The following is an 18891-nucleotide window of genomic DNA, read 5'->3' on the forward strand; positions in this document are numbered from 1 at the left end:
TCCTCTGCTGGAACCTGTTGTGTCCCCTCCCAGCTCCTCCATCCACTAAGGCTCCTGCCCCTTTGTCCCCCTGAAGCCCGTCCTAGCTGTGTCCTGTCATGGACAGGGAAGTGGTGTCCAGGTCCCGCCTGGTGGTCACACTTCTCATCCAGGGCTTCTCCTTTATCACAGAGGTGGTCTGCTCTGCAGGGCCATGGCTCCTTCCTTTGTAAGGCGCACCCCAAAGGAGGCTGGTCTGTACCTCCCAAGCCCCGTCTCCAGGTGTCACCCCTTCCTCCCCAGGCCCACCTTCCCCAAAGAGACTGTGCAGAGGGCCCAGGGCCCTGGACGGCACCAGGATGGGCTTGGGGATAGTTCTTCCCCAGAGGCTGTGTGGGGTCTTGTCAAGCTCTCTCCTGCAAATTGGCTAGGGTGGAGTTCCTCTGCTTGTTTGGGGACAAGGACCTTTTTGCAAAACCTGAAGAAAGATTCATGTGTGTGTCTTGTACAGACCCTAAGTTAAGGACCACAGGGCAGGCTCATCTGTTTCTCTGTATACACCCAACAATTAGATATGAAAATAAAACAGCCCCCTGACCCATAACCCATTTATGGAGGACGTCCTGGGTGATATGTCTCGTCACACCACAGTGTCCTGGGCCTCTGAGGAAGGGCAGCTGCATCCCTGGTCATTCTAACAGAGCTGGGGTGGGGCTGTGTTGAGTAGGCCCAGGAGGCAGCTTGTGTGGGTTTAAAAATGAACCGTGGATCCCACATCAGGGCAAAAGCAGCCCCTCCCGTTATAAGCAGGACTTGCTGGTGACCTGGACAAGCCCCCTCCCCTCCACTTCTCTCACGCCCTGTGTCTGAAGTGAGAAGGACATTTAGTTAACCCTTAATGCTCCTTGCTGCTGGAATATTGTCTTTTTTCAGTTTTGCTTTTCTTGCGTATTTAGTGAGGTTCCACAAACGGCTCTGATTTTTCAGTGAACTTGGGATGAGGCTCTCACGTGGTCGTGAACTCAGACCGTCCAGGCCTGGGCCAGCCACACCACAGAGGAGGGACTGCCCCCCTCACCATATGCCTCCTTTCTCCTGAGTAAGCTCGTGTTTTCTGGGGGCAAGACTGGGAAGGTTATGGTACAAAAAGGTGTATGTATGTGTATATATATTCTATGTGTTAGAATATTTTACAGCCATTAGAATAAAAAAATAGTAACATGGTACATTGCCTGTTCTAATGTTAGCTAACAAAAGGAGAATAGAGAATGTAAGTAGAATTTAAGTATAAGGACTAGAGGTGCTGTCCTTATTTATTTGCTTTTCGTTCTGTGACATCGTACATGTCTGTACATTTCAACCTTCTACCGTCCCCGGCACCTTGAAGGCAAACAGCGTGTAAGAATGAGTGCAAATGAGTTTTCTCCTTTCACCTCTGAGCTCGAAAATTTGTCTAAAAGCCTTTTTCCCCTCCCCTTTGTAGGTATTAAACCTTTCGGAAAAGAGATATGACCTTACGAAGCTTAACCCAAAGGTACGGATGTTATCCCTTTGTATTCTGAGTTTTGTAAAATGTAAACGATGCTTACTCTGCTTGTAGCAAAAATAGTTTGTTACCAGTCTTTGTGGAATACGACTTGATAAGGGGTATTAGGGACTGTTTATATTCATTAGCTTTTGGGGTTTTTTTTAATTAAAAATCTTTTTTAGTTTGAAATAATTATGGATTCAGAGGAAGGTACAAAAATCATACAGAGAGATCCCACATACCCCTCCCCCAGCCTCCCCCAGCAGTAGCATCTTGCAAAACTAATGATGACATATCAATGCCAGGAAGTTGACAATGGTGTGGTCTATAGACCTCATTCACGTTTCTCTAGTTTTGCATGCACTCGCACGTGTGTGTGTTTCTGTGCCACTTCATCATGTCTATAGATTTGTATAAGCAGCACAACCAAGATAGCAGACCCTTTATCACCACAAATATCTCCTTCCTGCCACCTCCTTCCTGTCACCATCTCCTCCATCCATGATTGTTTTCAATAGCAAAAATTTGAGAAAAGTTTTAAGACTGTAAGCATGAGTTATGGTATATGTATATAGATATATGTATATGTATTCTATATGTTAGAGTAATTTGCAGCCATTGGAATAAAAAAATAGTAACGTAGTAAATTTCCTGTTTTAATGCTAATTAACAAAAGTAGATAACAGTATAATAGTATCTCAATTATGCTAAATGAACAGAGAAAAAGAGACTAAGATTCATCAGACTGTTCCAGTGGTCCTCTCTGAGTGAGAGAAGAGATAGGTGACTTTTTCTGTTTCCTGGCAGTTTTCTGAAATTTCCAACCATTTTATTCTCTTTCTTCTGCTCTTATAATAAGGCAGAACTGTGTCCCCTCCACCCTTAATGAGAGGAACTAAAGGGAAAAGCAACAGCACCACGTGGCTGTCGTGGGCTCTGGGACTGGAGCGTGCTTCAGGACGCTCTGAGCGGCATTCTTCTGCACAGACCCACAGCACTTGGTGGTGATTTTCTTTGTTCACGCACCAAACTGACGTCAGGTTTGCGGGTGCATCCTTCTTCGTGGGCACATTCCTGACTTTGCAGGAGCGTGTCGTCTTGAGTGTGTGGGGTAGGCCTTTGTCTGCACAGCACATGGGAATGGCCAGCTGCATTCCCCAAACTGCGAGTTTTAGCCTGAGCGGAGGGATTTTGGCAATGGCGTGAGCCAAGAGCTCCTGTCTCAGATCTCACAGGGCCTCGGCCCCTCCTCGCACAACCCTGCACCCTCAGTGATTCCCAAAAGGCCTTTCTGGAATTGTCACTCCAGGTGCAAAAGAGCAGACAAGACCCTGGAAGAAGAGGTGCTCAGATGGGCAGCATAACACTTTATTTACCTCTTTCCAGTAAAGGAACCTGGCCATAATGCTCAGTGAGTCTTAGAAAGGGACCACGCAGCATGGTTCTTGACTCCCACATGAAGGACACTGGCAAATGATGGAAGTCATCTCAAGATGGCTCCAGTAGGCTTCAGGAAATGGAAGCTGAGGATGCTCCCCTCTCTCGTTGCAGATTATGGACGTGGGCTGGCCGGAGCTGCATGCGCCACCTCTGGATAAGATGTGCACCATATGCAAGGCACAGGAGTCCTGGCTGAACAGCGACCCCCAGCACGTGGTCGTCATCCACTGCAGGGTGAGTGCGCCGCCTGCCGTGTGCTCTGGGGGTCCCACGGGGTTTCGGTGCGTTGACGAAGTGAGGAGACCACTGCTGGCCACATGGGCGAGCTGATGAGCCTCATTTCCACCCTGATTTTCAGCCAGTGTGACATGCTGTCCATGAGTTTGTGGTTAGGCTTTCCTACTAGTTCTTAAAAAAAAAAGTTACTACACCTGCAGAGTTGGGCTTTAAAATTCATGAGATTGAAGTCCTGGAATGTGTAGCTGGATATTTTGAAACTAGGGAAGGATGGTAAGGAGAGCAAATCTTTTCATGTTTATTCATTTTTGTTTTTCATGGAAAGCCCTTTGGTAAAGTGAAGCACTTTTCAGAGGGACAGCATCAGGCGTTCTGTGCCGTCTGAGTTATGGTCTTTTAATTTCATTTCATGGATGGACTTATGGTGCTGGCAGGATGCAATTGCAGTAAACACGTGGTCCTTTCCAGCGCAGCTGGCCCTGTGGACATGCAGCAGGTGCACCTCACAGGTGGCGGCCTGGCTGTGGGGTGGGCGTGGCAGCCCAGGCACGCGTGTGAGCGGGCACCCTCCTGGCTGCCACAGGCCTTTTACGCTTCCTCCTGCAGCTCCCGGGGTCTTTCCTCCTGTTTCTCATCTGCCTAGTGCTACCGCTGGTTCCTCACATTTGATTGGTGTTGAAAGGGGCTGGGTTGAAAGCTGATTTACTTTACCCCCTCCCAAAAGACACTTGTTTTATACGTGGAAGCTCCTACCCTAGACACTTTGCGTTAGGGGGATCCTTTGAGCAGGGAAGTTGCCAGTAGGGTGGGGTCACCGTCCGTAAAGAGGCAGCTCCCTATTGTATATGTTCTGTACGGCATTCTGAGGGCCATCAGGACATCTAGGAAGTGTTGACATTTCCATCTTGAAATGTTTTTTTTTTTTTTTCCTTCCAGACTGTTTTTCATGTTCAAAAAGACTGCTGTGGGTCAGCTTGCTGATAATGTGGCCAGTGCCATGCTCGCGACAGACACAGCCATCAGGGCACACAGATGTCACTTGCTTCCCACATCTGACTTAATCACATTTCCCCCCAAACAGATAACACTTTCTTATCACATTGTGTACTTTAACCTGAACTTCTTCAAGTGTTGCATTCAAGTGAGGAGTCTTTGCCCACATTGATGTTTAGTGCAAACTAAGAGAGAGAGAGAGAAAAAGAGAGACTTTTTAAGAAATATACTTCTTGTCAATTAAAATGAACTATGTTTTCAGGCTTGTCCTGGTGATGTTGATGCGGTGAGCCTAATGGTGATGGGTTGTGATTGCCTAAGATCACTTAAGGCATTTTAAGTGGCATTCCTAACCCAGGGGCCTTCACAGGGCGGCCCTGGACTAGTGGCAGCACCTGCCCCTGCGAGAAAGCAGGTCCCAGGGCTTACCCCGACCCGCTGCATCCTTAGAGGACACTGGCGTGGCTGGACTTCAGAAGCACCACTCTTAGCCATTTATTCCATCTGAGTTGTTCACTCCAATTTTTTAATTAAATTGAAATAAATTATATTATTTAAAACATGTGGGTACCCAGTGACAAAATCACCTAGAGATCTTTAAAACGCATCTTTTCCTGAGCAACCCTGGGCTCTCTGGACACATTGCATTAGGGGGATTCACTGGGAACATGTGAAACTTCCCAAAACTGATCTGTTCACCACTTGCACTGTTCTGATGTTGTGTAAACCATTTCTGAAACACTTAGAAAACATGCCATGAGAGATAAGCCCTCTTTTAATTTGAAATTGCTGATGCCGATGTTAACAGAAGTCTATCGCTGCGGGGGCAGAATCGCTGACATTTGCTGAAATCCGCCTGCTTTGCAGAATGTGCAGTTCCTTGCACGAATGCCGGGAGTTACTGACATAGCTGGCCTGTGTCTGCCCAGTCGGGCCGGTGGTGTTCCCCCTTCTCCTGCCTGATACAAAGGCTCTTGTTTGCAGGGCGCGTCCACACTTCCCTCACCTATCCACGCCTGGTTATTGATTGAGCAGAAATAGCCTGTGATTCTTTTGGAAGATTTTATCCACTCCACACTCCTTGTTTTTTAGTCCATGGTGCACAATATCCACAGCAAATTGTGTAGTCAGCAATGCTATGATTTTCGTTAAGAGCGGACTAAACTGTTCAAGTCCAAAAGAATGTTGCTTGCACTGAAAGGCCTCAGCCCACAAGCTGACTCAGCCCACCACCTGTTTTCCTGTGACCTGTGAGCTGAGTGTTCCATGAAGCTTAAATTTCAGTCCATACATGAAGTTTCATTGGAACACGGCCACCCCCATTTGTTTAAGTAGGTCCACGGCCACTTGCACCTACTCTGCAGCTGTAGGTTTGGGTAGTTGCAGCAAGACCTTGTGACCAGCAAAGCCTAAAATACTTAATATCTGGCTCTTGTAAGAAAAGACTTCGTATCAGGATAATGCTGGCCTTGCAAAATGAGTTTGGAAGTGCTCCTCTTCAATTTTTTGGAAGAGTTTGAGAAGCATTGGTATTAGTTCTTATTTTAATGTTTGATGGAATTCACCTGTGAAGCCATCAGGTCCTGGGCTTTTCTTTGATGGGAAACTTTTTATTACTGATTCAATCTCCTTACTCATCACTGGTCTGTTCAGATATTCTGTTTCTTAGTGATTCAGTCTTGGTAGGTTGTATGTGTCTAGAAATTTATCCGTTTCTTTTAGGTTATTTTTTTTATTGTTTTCTAATGTCTATTATACTTATTTCTGCTCTGATCTTTATCTTTTTCCTTGTGCTAACTGTGGGCTTAGTTTGTTTTTCTTTTTCTAGTTCCTTGAGGTGTAACATAAGGTTTTTTATTTTAGACTTTTCTTCTTCTTTGATGTAAGCATTTATTGCTATAAACTTCGCTCTTAGAACTGCTTTTGCTGCATCCCAAAAGTTTTGGTATGTTGTTTTTCCATTTTCATTTGTCCCAAGATATTTCTAAATTTCCCTTTTAATTTCTTCTTGTGTAGTCAGTAATGAAACTGAACATTGGTTGTTCAGGAGCATGCCATTTAATTTCCACATATTTGTGAATTTTCCAAGAATCCTCCTGTCATTGATTTATAGTTTCCTACCATTTGTGATTAGAAAAGATATTTGATATGATTTCATTCATCTTAAATCTGTTCAGACATGTTTTGCGACCTAACATTTGATCTGTCCTCTAGAATATTCTGTGTGCACTAGAAGAATGTGTATTCTATTGCTGTTGGATGGAATGTTTTGTGTATATCTGTTAGTTCCATTTCGTCTAAAGTGTAGTTCGAGTCCAATGTGTCCTTATGACTTTCTGTCTGTGTGATCTACATGTTGTTGAAGGTTGGGTATTGAAGTCCCCTACTGTTATTGTGTTGCTATCTCTCCTTTCAGATCTCTTCATATTTGCTTTATATGTCCATAACTGGTGCCACAAAATACGATTGATATCAATGGTGAATACCACTGCATGTGTGCCCATTTTGGCTTGAGGTGGTATTGTTTCCTTGCAGGTGAGTTTCTCTCTTAAAACAAATATAGGTTTATGCAAGAAGAATACTAGTAGCTGCACTGCTGATAACTGCATGTGCCAGGATTCAGCTGCAAAGATTTATCAAATGCCTACGTCTATGAGGCATGTTTTTGACTTTCACCAGTCGAAGAGAAGACTACCCCTGGGTGACATTCACATCTGATTATGGGTTTATTGGAATTTTGAGTTGAATTTGCTCAGTTCTTTTCCAGGAATAGAGTTAGGGAGTTGCATGTTGGTAGCCATGCCAGTTTGGCTTTATGTTATTCTGGATCAGGGGTTGGCAAACTCTTCTAAAGAGAGCCAGATAATAATTTAGGCTCTGTGGGCTGCATGGTCTTGTTGCAACTACTCAAACCCGCATCTGCAGCATGGGTGGAATCAGCTGTGGATGTATGTAAACAAATGGGGTGGCTGTGTCCTGATCAAACTTTGGGTATGGACACTGAGATCTGAACTTTGTAGAATTTTCACATTCGACAGAATTTTACTCTGTTTTGGCTTTTCATCAATGGTCTAAAAATGTAAAAGTGACTCTTGGCTCGTAGGTTGTAGGAAAACAGGTGATGGGCAGAGTCAGCTCGTGGGCTGAGCTTTGCTGACCGCTGTTGCAGGTCATGGTGGTATATCCTGGAAGGCACCATCTGTGGTTCCGAGTGAGGGTGGCCCGTCGCGTGGCCTCCCCTTCTCCTGCTGTTGGTGGTGTTGGCTTATGGTCTGACTGTGCATGTCTGTGGCATGGTTTGAGCAATTCCTCTTCCACAACACCCACCTGGGACAGTGGTCCCTGTGTGTGTAAGGAGGGAGGGCTGCATGGGCGGCACTGGAGTGGCGATGCCGCCAGCATGCTGGAGCCTGCTGTCCTGTGCTCTGAGCTGTGTGTGCAGCCCTGATCTCTGTCAGCCAGTGAGTAGGCACACGCTTCTGTTTCACCTAGGTGGCTAAGTTGTGCTGATCGCTGCAGAGCCTGGCATGGTCTCTCCCATCCGAATTGGGAAGTGAAATGACTGGCTGCTGCTGTGTGATCTGCCCTTGAGGCTTCCGCGGGCACCCCAGTCGGCACCCGCTCTTGCTGTGGGCACCCTGTGTGCAGCTTCCCTGCTGCGGAGGCTGCAGTAACACTGGGTGCTGACCCCCCATGACAGGGAGGCAGAGGAGCCAATGCTGTCCCAACCTCCAGAGCAAGCTCTGTCCTTCTGTCCATGGGGGAGCATTCTCCTGCTCTAATTACGTCTCTGCTATGGGATTCCAGAGAAAATTAGTTTCTCTTCTGTCTCCTGCAGGGTGGAAAAGGACGCATAGGAGTGGTCATATCATCCTACATGCACTTCACCAACGTCTCAGCCAGGTAGGATGAAACTTGCTGCTTCAGGGTGCTGGAAGCAGAGACTGGGTGGGGTGGGAGGCGGTCAGCCTGGTGGCTGCCCTGGAGGCCAAGGGTTTGGCTGGCCCAAGTCCCTGTCCCCCAGTGCCTGGGTGGTCGGTGCCTGGAAACACAGCTTCCAGTTAAGGGTTTACTCTTGTGAAAAAGACATTTTCCTGGTTAATATGATTGATACTAATTACTTCAATGGAGGCATTAAAAAGTAAGTGAGCTCACTGTCATTCTCTAATAAAAATAATAGAGGGAGGTGGCACTTATTAAAAGCAAGGACAGAGTTTTTGCTAGATCATAAACAATAATGATAGTGGCAGCCAGCGGGTTTTGCTTGCACTGGGCCTCTGGGAAGTACACTGAATGTTTTCCTTTTCTCCTGGAATCCTCCCCACTAACCATGAGGCAGTTATTATTATTCTCATTGTACAGATGAGGAAACTGAGGCTCAGAGGAGCGAGACAGTGTGCTCACAATCTCAGGGCCTGTGAGAGGGGAGCCCGTGAGAGGGCTGAGGACCTTGGCCACATGCCTGGCACTGGCAGCCATGGTGGACCCTGATACGCCTCCTGGAGCACAGATCTGCACTCACGCTGAAGCTGAGTTTAGAAAATACCATTCTTTATGGTTCCACATTTGCATTCCCCCTGTCTCTCAATGGCCACTTTGTGAAGCTTGAGCTCCTCCCTTCTGTGGAAATATAAGCCTATTCATATTAGCCGATAAATCTTTTCCTTTCTAGCATTAAGGAGTGAAATTTGATTTTCCAAATATTTTCTCTGGAAACAAATTGGGGTGCTGGTGCCTGCCAGGGAGGAAACCCAACCCTCAAGTGAAAATCAGATCCCCTCTTGGCGAGAATAAGCATTTGTGTGTGTGCCAGACAAATCAAGACTCCTGGTCACAGTGAAGCCCTCCATTAAACGGAAGACATGTGGTCGGAGACCGAATTTAGGCTGGCAGGTTCTGGACAGAGACCTCTCTGAGTATTTCTGCCCCCAACAACACAGTTCTGTTTCAAGCGAAGTTCCTTGTGCTGTGAACAGTCCTGGCATTTTGGGGAAGGACAGAGAGGAAGGGTTTTATTCATTTAAACCACATCTCTGACATTCTTTCTAAAAATCCCACTTTCTTCAAATAGTCAATACATATCTCAGCAGCATGTGTCAGGAAGTTTAACCGAATCTCTCTAAGCCTCAGTGTCATTACCTGCAAAGTGGAAAGAATAGCTGTACCTCCCAGAGTGTTTCATTACACGTAAAGCTGTTAGAACAGCCTCGGTGCTCAGATATTAGCTGTTGTTATTAATGCTGCTGTTTTAGTAGAGTAACAGCATTAAGTGATTTTTCACTTGATGGGCTGACACCACAGCCTCTTTGTAACCTGCTTTCTGTGTTAACGCTGTTGCACTCACAGGCTCCCCTGCCCCACTGCAGTGGCTGTGCAGCCATCTGTCCCACAGATGTAATGTTACGTATTTAAGCATTTGTGGATTTTGCCTGTCCAGTTTGCTTCCAGTTTGTGCTTAGAATTTAGGTTGCTTCTGATTATTCTCTGCTCTAAAGCTGGCCGTGATGAACACATTCCTGTAGATACATCTTTGATCATTTCTACGATGTTCCATCTTAGATTATATTCCAGAAATAAACATAGGGAGCACACATGTTTAAGGCCTTTATCACAAACTGTGCAAACAGAACACGACAGAAACTTCACGAAGTAACAAGACCATTCTTGTGTCAACGCCATAAAAGTAGAAGTTCGTAAAGACAAAGCCAGCACTCACATTATTAGTACTAGTAATAGTAATAACACCGAGCATGAACACTGGACAAACTACTAACAGCATTTAATAAAACAAGGGAATTCCAGAAAAGAGAATACTTAAAATCAATGAGTGGATATGTAGCTATACTTTTCAACTTGAAAGACATATCCACTCAATATGTGAAATATTCAGCACTCAGTAGACACCCCTGCCAGCCCAGCTCCTTGTTCAAACAAATACAGGCAGTAGGCTGGCCACTGCAGAACAACGTTCAGTGAGAGTCAAATCACATTACACTGACTTTTGAATATTTTCCTTTGTCTTTCTGCCTATCTCTCTGAATATTTTTTTTTCTGGGTCTTTATGGTGTTCACAATTCTTGTATATATTATTTTTATAGAGGGTACGTTTACATTTTTTCTAAGGAAAGTGCCTCAAGATTTAAGGAGGCTGTTGGCTTAAACAAGTTTGTGTGGTTAAGACTTACCACACCCATGTTCCATGATTTATGCTGAAGTCAGATCAGGAAAACCCATGAATGCCCTGCTATGGGGTTTCCAGAAAGTTCTGTCAAATACTACATGTGGGCATTTTGGAGCTGGAGTTTAATGTCAGATACAATGTAGGAAAGCAGGGTTACTTTCAGTGGCAGTTACTTCAAAAACATAATTTTGTAGCCCTGAGTCTCCAGCACCTTTCCTCAGGGTCTGCAGCCTCCTGGGCCCTTCTGAAGCCCGTTCCTAGATGTGATCTACTGACTAGGGCACTGGGGCTATCCCATGTGTGTCCCAAACATGCCTCTTGGGACTGGCGTGTGCACCAGCTGATGTGTTCACTCCTCATGTCCTCATGGTCCTGAGACTTGGGTCTGCCCTCTTGTCCCACGTAAACTGGCCTCCTCTGTTTGGGAGCTAGTGTAGCAACAGGACAGTTATGCACATGTAAGTTCATAACTTAGATAAGGTGATGGTATTTCAGACTAGAGTTCAAACCCTACAGGAGTGGCTCCCACTTGGAACTGAGCATATTCCTGCAGGGAAGTGAAACCTTCTTAGAGATGGTTGGAGATTGTGCCCAGGTGCAGTAAAAGAATGAAGCTCCTCGTGGGAGCTGGTCATCTCAGCAGCCACAGGACACGTGTCCTGGGTCACCCTGCCATGTGGTGGGAGGTCACTGAACTGACGCTCTGTCTCACTCTTTCTCTCTCTGCTTGCCCAGTGCTGACCAGGCCCTCGACAGATTTGCCATGAAGAAGTTTTATGATGACAAAGTTTCAGCATTAATGCAGCCTTCCCAGAAGCGGTATGTATGTAGCCCATAGCCAGAATGAACGTGAGATTTTATACTTAAAAAGGACAGGAGAGACACCTCTTCTGATCCATTTCCCCCACCCCCCATGGTGCTCTTGGTTCCTGCCAAAGACTGTGAAGGAGTCACTTGCTGATGGGCAGAGGGCCAGAGATGAGCGTCCTGCGTGTCTTGAGCAGGCCAGCTCCCGGAGAGGTAGGCCGAGGACTCTTCCCTCCTCACCTGCAGCAGCTGGGGTCTTCCTCTCTTGCAGCCTGTGAGCTTTGGTTTCCATCGTTATGTGGAAGCTTGTTTCTATCTGCTACACCAGGGGTCAGTGAACTTTTTCTGTAATGGGCTAGAGAATGGATATTTTAGGTTTTGTGGGTCACATGGTCTCTATCACAGCTGTTTTAATAGGAAAGCAGCCCTAGGCAATGTGGAAATCAGTGAGCGTGGCCAGGTTGCCATAAAACTTTATCCACACAAACAGTTCCGGGTCTAAGTGGACCAGCTTCTGTACTAGCCTGTCAGCTTCCTGAGGCCAGTGCATGTTTCTCTTTCCTGTTGCCCACCTTGCCCTTCTCTGCTGCTCAGCGGGACACCTGAAAGGTGCTCAGTACGTGTTGGCGAGCAGCCATGGGGGAGCAGAACTTGGTCCTGTTGCTGCCTGCTCCACCAGGCTGAGGCCAGGAGGCCCTGAGCAGGGTCGGGTGGGATGCAGTGAGAAGAGCCACATCTACCCACCTTGCAAACACGTGAGCCAAGCACAGGACTCCCATGCATTTCTAGTTTACACCTAATAGCAGTGAACTTGCCCATGAACGGCCAAGGCACTCACCAGGCGGTGTTCCATCTGGGAGCAGGACAGTTGTACACCTGGCCAGTTGTATGGAATCTCAGTCCCTCACATCTGTTTACTCTCGTGTAATCGAGGGCTGCATCGGCAGGTGAGGGGTGGGTGGAAAGGGACTTCAGGGACTTCCAGAGGCACCTTCTTCTCTTGTCTCAGGTATTTGCAGACTGGCATGCGTTGCAGGACATGGGCTGGGATGTGGGCTGTGGGTCAGCCTGGCCATGCCCTGCTCTGAGCATCAGGCCCCACAGGGGATGTCAGGTGCTTGCAGAAGCAGAAACCCAGCACTTTATGAGTATTACAGCTAAACAACCCCTTGCTCTATTTTGAACTGAGTGTTATTTCTCTGTTGAGCAGTTTCCAAAATGACAACACTTATGTGACCTTCCACAAAAAAGACAGGCATAAATGGGGAGTAGCTCACGCAAAATGCGCAGCACGTGCCAGGAAGGCGTAGCTGTCCTTGTTTTCTTCTTTTTGTCCTTGTTACTTTCTGCACCAGCAGCTTTTTAATAACGTCAAAAGATTGTGGGGGAAAAGGGAAGAATCTTCTCATTTGAGCCTGCCGAGGGTTTTCCTGCATCCCTGCTGCCATCGCGCATCTGAAGCTGTGGCATTTGCGCTTTGCAGTGGTAGCTGGCTTCAGCTTCGCGGTCCAGCACTAGACTGCGCGCACCCAGGTCAGGGGGATGCCCTTGTTCCCTGCTCTTGTCCTGTTACCTGACCCAGTGCCTGCAGCAGAAGATGCTCACCGAGCAGGTGTTGAGGGGTGAACAACTGTGTGATTGCACACGATCGATCTGGGCGAATGTCGAGAACAGAAGAACCTGCTCCAGTCGCATTTACAGGAACAGGCTGTGTGACGGGAGCCTTCCGTCGTCCCACACGCACCAGGGAGGGGGCTGCTCTGTGGGCTATTTTAGGACTGAGCTCAAGAAATCATTTCAAAGTCAGTCTCATGATAACCACTCTTGATTGAGGGTGATTGGTTGGCTTGAGGTTTGTAGAGAGAACCTCTGAAGTCTCAGCAGCAGCTTCTGTAGCTGCCATTGACAGACCCCAGAGCCTCCAAATGGTGGATGCAGGGGTTAGTGAGCATGTGAGGCGCGAGGCCCCCTCGACGGGAGCTGAGCTCTCTGCTACTTTATTTTTTACGCTTAAAAGCCACGGAGCAGTCGGCCTGCAGGGCCAGGTCAGCCATGGCCTGGGGTGTGTTCTGTTTCGGCACCTCTGCTCACCTTCAGCAGACCTAGAGAAGCGCTTGTTGCCACCCTGGTGTGGCCTCCTGTGGGTGCCAGTTACCGCTGCTGTGTGAGCGGGCACTCCTGAACGTCCCAGGCCTTCCTCTTTGATGAGTAACTAAATGAAGTCCTGCTGTAAGCCAGTCATCAGCATCATGGAAGTGATGCCTTGAACTTATCAAAATCGCTGACCGCCTCCTTTCCTTCCTTCTCTCTTTCACTTCCCTTTCTCTCTGAGAAGGACTCAAGACAGCAGCAGGCCGCTCTCGGCCCCGTGACTGGGTTCATGGGGAGAGGGGTGGGAAAGCCGTTCTTCCTTCCATGTGGCTTGCGTGTCCTGAGTGTCAGCTGCAAAAGGGACCCCTGGGTGGTCCAGGTGGGTCGCCTAAGACCACTGTTCTCATGTCCTCAAACAATCATCTTGGCATATAGAAATTAGCATGTCCAAGAAATTATCCTAATATTGTAGCATTATTTGGCTTTTGATATTTCTGTCATTTTTGACATGATGCCTTGGGTGTCTGAAAGAACGCTTGAAAGTTGCAAGGCGGAGAGGTGTCCAGTCCCCTCTCTAAAGAGGACTCTAAAGTGCCCCTCAGGGACGCAGCCTCTGCAGTGCTTTGGGCCATAGTGGCCCTTCCCCGTACCTGCCCTTCGTCTTTGGCCTCAGAAGTGCAGATGGAGGAAGGTGACCATTCCTCAGGGAACCACACATTTCCACTCAGCCTGGCCATTTCCCCTGGGTCATGTTGCTGTGTGGGTGTGGCCACCTATGGCCTGGTAGTTTCCCCAGGGAGAAACGGGGCTGTTGTCTCCATGTCTTTGTTCTTCTGATGCTTGCATCCATGCAACCACCTCCTCTTTGTGGCTGTCCTGAGCTCTGCTCATCTCCCAGTGACAGTGGCAGGAGCCAGCACTCAGGAGTGTTAGCTAAGCACCCATGCATGGCACTCACGAGCAGGATGAAGCCACTGTGGCCAGCTCATGTCTCCCTTCCGTGCTGTGCTGCACCTGCAGCCGTGGTCACTGATGTCGGGAACATGGAATTCATAAGCCGGTAGGAAAGATGTCACATTACAATGGCCCCTTTTGCTTAGAAAAGAAATGTTTAAATGCTGGTTTTCATACTCCCACATGGTCAGAGTGATTTAAGCTTATGTCAAGTGTAATTCATATGTTTTGGGAGATTTAAGGAAATTTCAAATGTAAGGTTTTGCTTTTACAAGGGTCCCATGACAACTTAAAAGCAATCTCTAGGTTTTCAAAACTTACTTGCTAGTTTGAGATGAAGTGTGGGAAACATCATCCCCCGGGAGTTATTCCCTAAAAAGAAAGAAAAGATAGCAATGGGAAAATAGTGGACCTGTTTTTAAAAAGTGTCTGGCCTCTGATCTGTGCAGTTGTGAAAATTGCCTTGACTGAGTAAAGACTTCTTGTTTTTGATAAGGCTGTTGGGATGGTCTTCAGAGGGCATCTAACACCCTATCATTCATTCATTTACATCTACCTTTAATGCCATGGGAAAATATCATGTGTGTGAAGTTAAAATCGAACCTTTCCACAGTTGGCTGGGTGAACTAATTGTGAAATTCTTTTACATTATTTTTGTTTTCTCTTATTTTCACCTGTTGTCTGAATTTTCTTTTCTTTGATGCTCATGGCGGCTCTCTAGGTCGTCACAAACTCAGTATTGTAAAGTACAGCAGCAACTTCAGCTTGTATTTGCCATGAACTTTGTCGTTTTTAGAAGGCGTTGTATGTGTATTTGTTTGGGACTGAGAACAATATTCTGCTTTTTAAAATTTTATCCTTATTAAGAAGGCATGCGAAGGAAGAAAAAAGTTGCATTTTACCTTATTGGTTTCATTCACCTGAAAATATGAATTCATAAAAACTAATTTTCAAGAAAGGACAGTTGAGAATTGGATGCCAAGAGCTTATTTGAATGTATTACTTTTTGATAGGTTAAGTTATGAAACAAGCAGTGCTATGTAGACCAATCTGGGAAGCTGGGACTGTAGAGAGCCAGTCGTGGGAAGTCCCGGGTCCCAGGCAGGGAGTGGCCTCCTTCCCTTCCCGTCTAACCATGAGTGAGCCTCTGGCCCTGGTCTTTGGCTTCTTTCTCTGAGAGCTTGCTATGAAATGAAATTCTTCTGCCATCACCTTGACTGTCCTCACATGAAGGAAGTGACTTTTTGTGCTTTTTCTCTGGCTGCTCGCGCTGCATCACCAGGAGCCCCTCAGGCCTAGAACTGCAGAAAGATCCATGTTTGCAGGAAAATGCAAAACAAAAACTCATTCCACCCCGAGGCCTGGATCTGCTTGTACATCGGCCCTGAGAATGTGCAGAGGATAAGGTGTCATCTCACCTGAGTTGTCACTGCAAAGGCACCAAGCAAACCTCCAGGCACTGATGGAGTCAACCCGCTGGGCTGCCGACACGCAGGACTGTCAGGACCAGTGGAGGAAGCAGGTTTTCTCATGTCGAGGGCCGCCCAGTGCTGGATGGAGGAAAAACTGCCCAGACGTGGTGACTCAGGCCCCTAATCCAAATGTCTCTGATCCCTTGGCCTTTGCCCAAAACCAGGGAGCCACAGAACCCATGGAATCTGCAAGGCGTAACATTTAGGTGATTAAGAATAGACGAGTCACCAGTTGCTCTGTCTGCGTACAGCAGAAGTTGAGTCTTGTTGTCAGGGCAGAAAATACCCGGCAGGGAAGGCATGTGGGAACTGCATGGAGGCCCAGCCGCTGTGGCCTGGTCATTTGGCCTCGCAGGGCCCAAGGGTCTCGAGGGGGATTGTCAGGTGTCTGTGACTCTCCTGAGGTTTCACCCTATTCTGAAAGAGAAGAGCAATTTGCCACTGTAAGGAGGAAACGCCAAAATGCCCTGTTTTTTGCTATACATTGTACCTAAGTTGAAGCAAGCACTTTTTTCTAACATTTTCCTAGAGGGTGGACTATAAGTAGGGATTTTTAAAAAAATATTTACCAGAAATTTTCCTGTTGTGCAATTTGCTTTGTGTATAAATTCAGCTGCTTGAATAATGGACTGGGTATGAATTGCCTGCATAAATTAGAGATTTTTTTTTTTAACCTAAGTAAGGGCGAGTCTAATGCTGGTTTCTGTCCTGGGATGGGCTGCTTCCTGCTTGGGTCTGCTGTGGGTGTGAGAGATATGCATTGCTGGGTAGATATTGTGGGGTTTTGATTGTTTGGGTTTTTCTCTCTTGCAAAGATTGCAGTGCTTTGGTGGAGACAGACATGTAAACAAATAGATTCCACACCAGGTGTTGCCGGCTACAGTCGATGTTATGTGGCTGCAGTGCGGCCGTGGTGAGGGACCTCAGGACAGGGGCCAGCCCTGGGGCCCAGGTGCATACAGAACAGGCCTCCCAGGTAGGCACGGGAGAGAGGCCAAGGTTGAGTGAGGATCAGTGAGCACGGTGGGCGGTCCAGCTTGCTTTCTGGTCACTGCCACCATGTCGTGCCTCAGAAGGGCCCTGGCGATAAACACTCCTAGTGCAGAAATGTTATTCTTGACCCCAAATGCACACGGAAGGGCATCTGCTGTCAGCACAGGTGCACAAGGCTGGTGCCTGGAACTCCAAGAGGAAGAGTCACGTCTTCCAGGCCCACAGCAGATGTGGCCTCTGTCTTGGAGCTGGGCGTGAAGAGGGGAGTGCAGGTAGGGGAGGCTCTTGCTATTAGGTGTGGCATCAAAGGCTGCAGAGTAGGATGGGGACCCGGACTCCTCTGAGCTCGGTGCCCCCATCACAGGTGCCATGTTAGCTACAGGGCACACGTGTGTGCTAGCCTCGTGTCCTATCCCTGCCCGGCGTTGGGTTCTGTGGACAGGTATGGAAGTCTCCAGGTATGGGACGCCCACTCCCAGGAGCTGCTGTGCTTCTGTGTCCTCAGTGCCTGGCATGTGGTCAGCACAGGGAGTCCCCAGGGTCTGGGATAGAGTCCTCATGTGGCTGTGGCCCTCTAGGGTATGGCTGAGACCTTACCTGGCTGTGAGCACTGGGAGCAGGTTCTTCCCCGGGACCCTGGAAAAGCAGGTTATGTTTCTCATCCAGTTCCCTCCTGCCTCCCAGCTCCCACTTGGACCCGGGCTGGAGCTGGGTGCACTTCTGGGAAGCCTAAACTGTCTATCCTTTGCAGGTACGTTCAGTTTCTCAGCGGGCTGCTGTCGGGATCAGTGAAAATGAACACCTCGCCTCTGTTCCTACATCTTGTCATCCTCCACGGCTCCCCCAACTTTGACACGGGTGGCGGTGAGTGTCGTGCAGATGGGGTGCTGTGTTTGGTGGTCCATTGGGGCTGGTCCTGGTTCCCTCAACATGAACAGGCCTCCCCTTTCCTTCTGTGAGGGCCAGAGGCAACCCCAGGGTCTGCTCCTCAGCCTCCCTCGTCACTGGCTGGGACCCCACGTGTGCACCGAGTGCCAGCCATGTGGGATTGAGCCAAGCTCCTTATCAGGGGAGGGACAGGTGGCCAGTGAAGGGAGCACAAATACCCATGTCCTGCATGCAGTGGCTCAGTCAGGCATGTGTTGCTCTGGTCGACAGCCCCTGGAGTCATCTGTGCAGTTGGCCTTGGGGCTAACCCAGCCATGAGAGAAGCCCAACAGGAGAGTGTCATGAGTGTGACCAGGCCTCCCCCAGTGTGTCTTATGATCCCACCTTCTCCTTCCCCTTGAAAATGACCTGTAGAAAGTACATAGCACAGAGTCGATGATCAGGACCCTGTCCCCTCCTCCTCAGTCCCATGCAGGTGCTCACAGCACATGGCTGGTAGTCAGGACCTTGTCCCCACCTCCCCAGCCCCCTGCAGGTGCTTGCTTATCAGTTTCTTTCCTCTCTAAAGTACATCTGTGCCTTCAGACCCCCGTGGTCATTATGGCCAGAGTGACTGCTGAGTTTCTCATTAAGGTAGCCTGGCTGGATTGTTCAGTGCCCCTGGTCACTCTTGGCATAAAGGTCAAACTGTGGCTCTGCAGGCTCTTAGGACCAGATCTGGCCTCCAGGCAGGCCCACCTATGTCTGCAGCAGTGGGGCGGGCATCTCCCTTATGCTCAGGTCTGACCCCACATGCTGCCGTCCCAAACCTCAGAGACAGCACGGGCGGTCTCCGCTCTCCTAGAGCTGTTCTCTTTCTTTGCTCACTGAACTCCTGCTCGGATGTCCCATCATGTCTTCACAGACAGCTGTGCCTCTCTTTCAGTGTGCCGGCCCTTCCTGAAGCTCTACCAAGCCATGCAGCCCGTGTACACGTCAGGCATCTAGTAAGTGCTGGAGCCTCTCCCGTGGGACTTGCGGACAGCCCAGGGAACCGCTGCCTGTGCCACAGGAAGGTGTGGGGGTGAGGGAGCAGAATAACACCAGGGAACCAGAAAGAGTCTAGAGGCCACCCTTTGGTGGCCTGCACTCCTGCCCCATGCACGTGGGCTGTGGCTCTCACACCACTTGGCTCCATCAATGAGTGTGGGCTCTGGAGTTTTCAGAGAGAGAGCCATTTGCTGTTTAGAAGTGAACACATTAAAGTCCTATAACAGCATCCCATTGTATTTTTTTTTCCTCTCTTTTGCGTTTTAGACGAGAGATAGCCACACATCCTTGGAATTTGT

The 18891-nt window shown here is 48.2% G+C and overlaps 1 protein-coding gene across 3 annotated transcripts in view; it reads left to right on the forward strand.

The window, feature by feature from the left end:
* TNS3 (tensin 3) overlaps window positions 1-18891 on the forward strand; it is a 252451-nt gene that overhangs the window by 112254 nt on the left and 121306 nt on the right. For all 3 annotated transcript variants that reach the window (XM_063085688.1, XM_063085686.1, XM_063085687.1), the window contains 6 exons: window positions 1463-1513; window positions 3059-3181; window positions 8016-8080; window positions 11094-11177; window positions 17427-17539; window positions 18489-18549. In XM_063085688.1, the coding sequence (XP_062941758.1) occupies window positions 1463-1513; window positions 3059-3181; window positions 8016-8080; window positions 11094-11177; window positions 17427-17539; window positions 18489-18549 (497 nt within the window). The remainder of the gene's footprint in view (window positions 1-1462; window positions 1514-3058; window positions 3182-8015; window positions 8081-11093; window positions 11178-17426; window positions 17540-18488; window positions 18550-18891) is intronic.

This window comes from Cynocephalus volans, chromosome 2, assembly GCF_027409185.1.
Source record: "Cynocephalus volans isolate mCynVol1 chromosome 2, mCynVol1.pri, whole genome shotgun sequence".
Taxonomy (NCBI): Eukaryota; Metazoa; Chordata; class Mammalia; order Dermoptera; family Cynocephalidae; genus Cynocephalus; species Cynocephalus volans.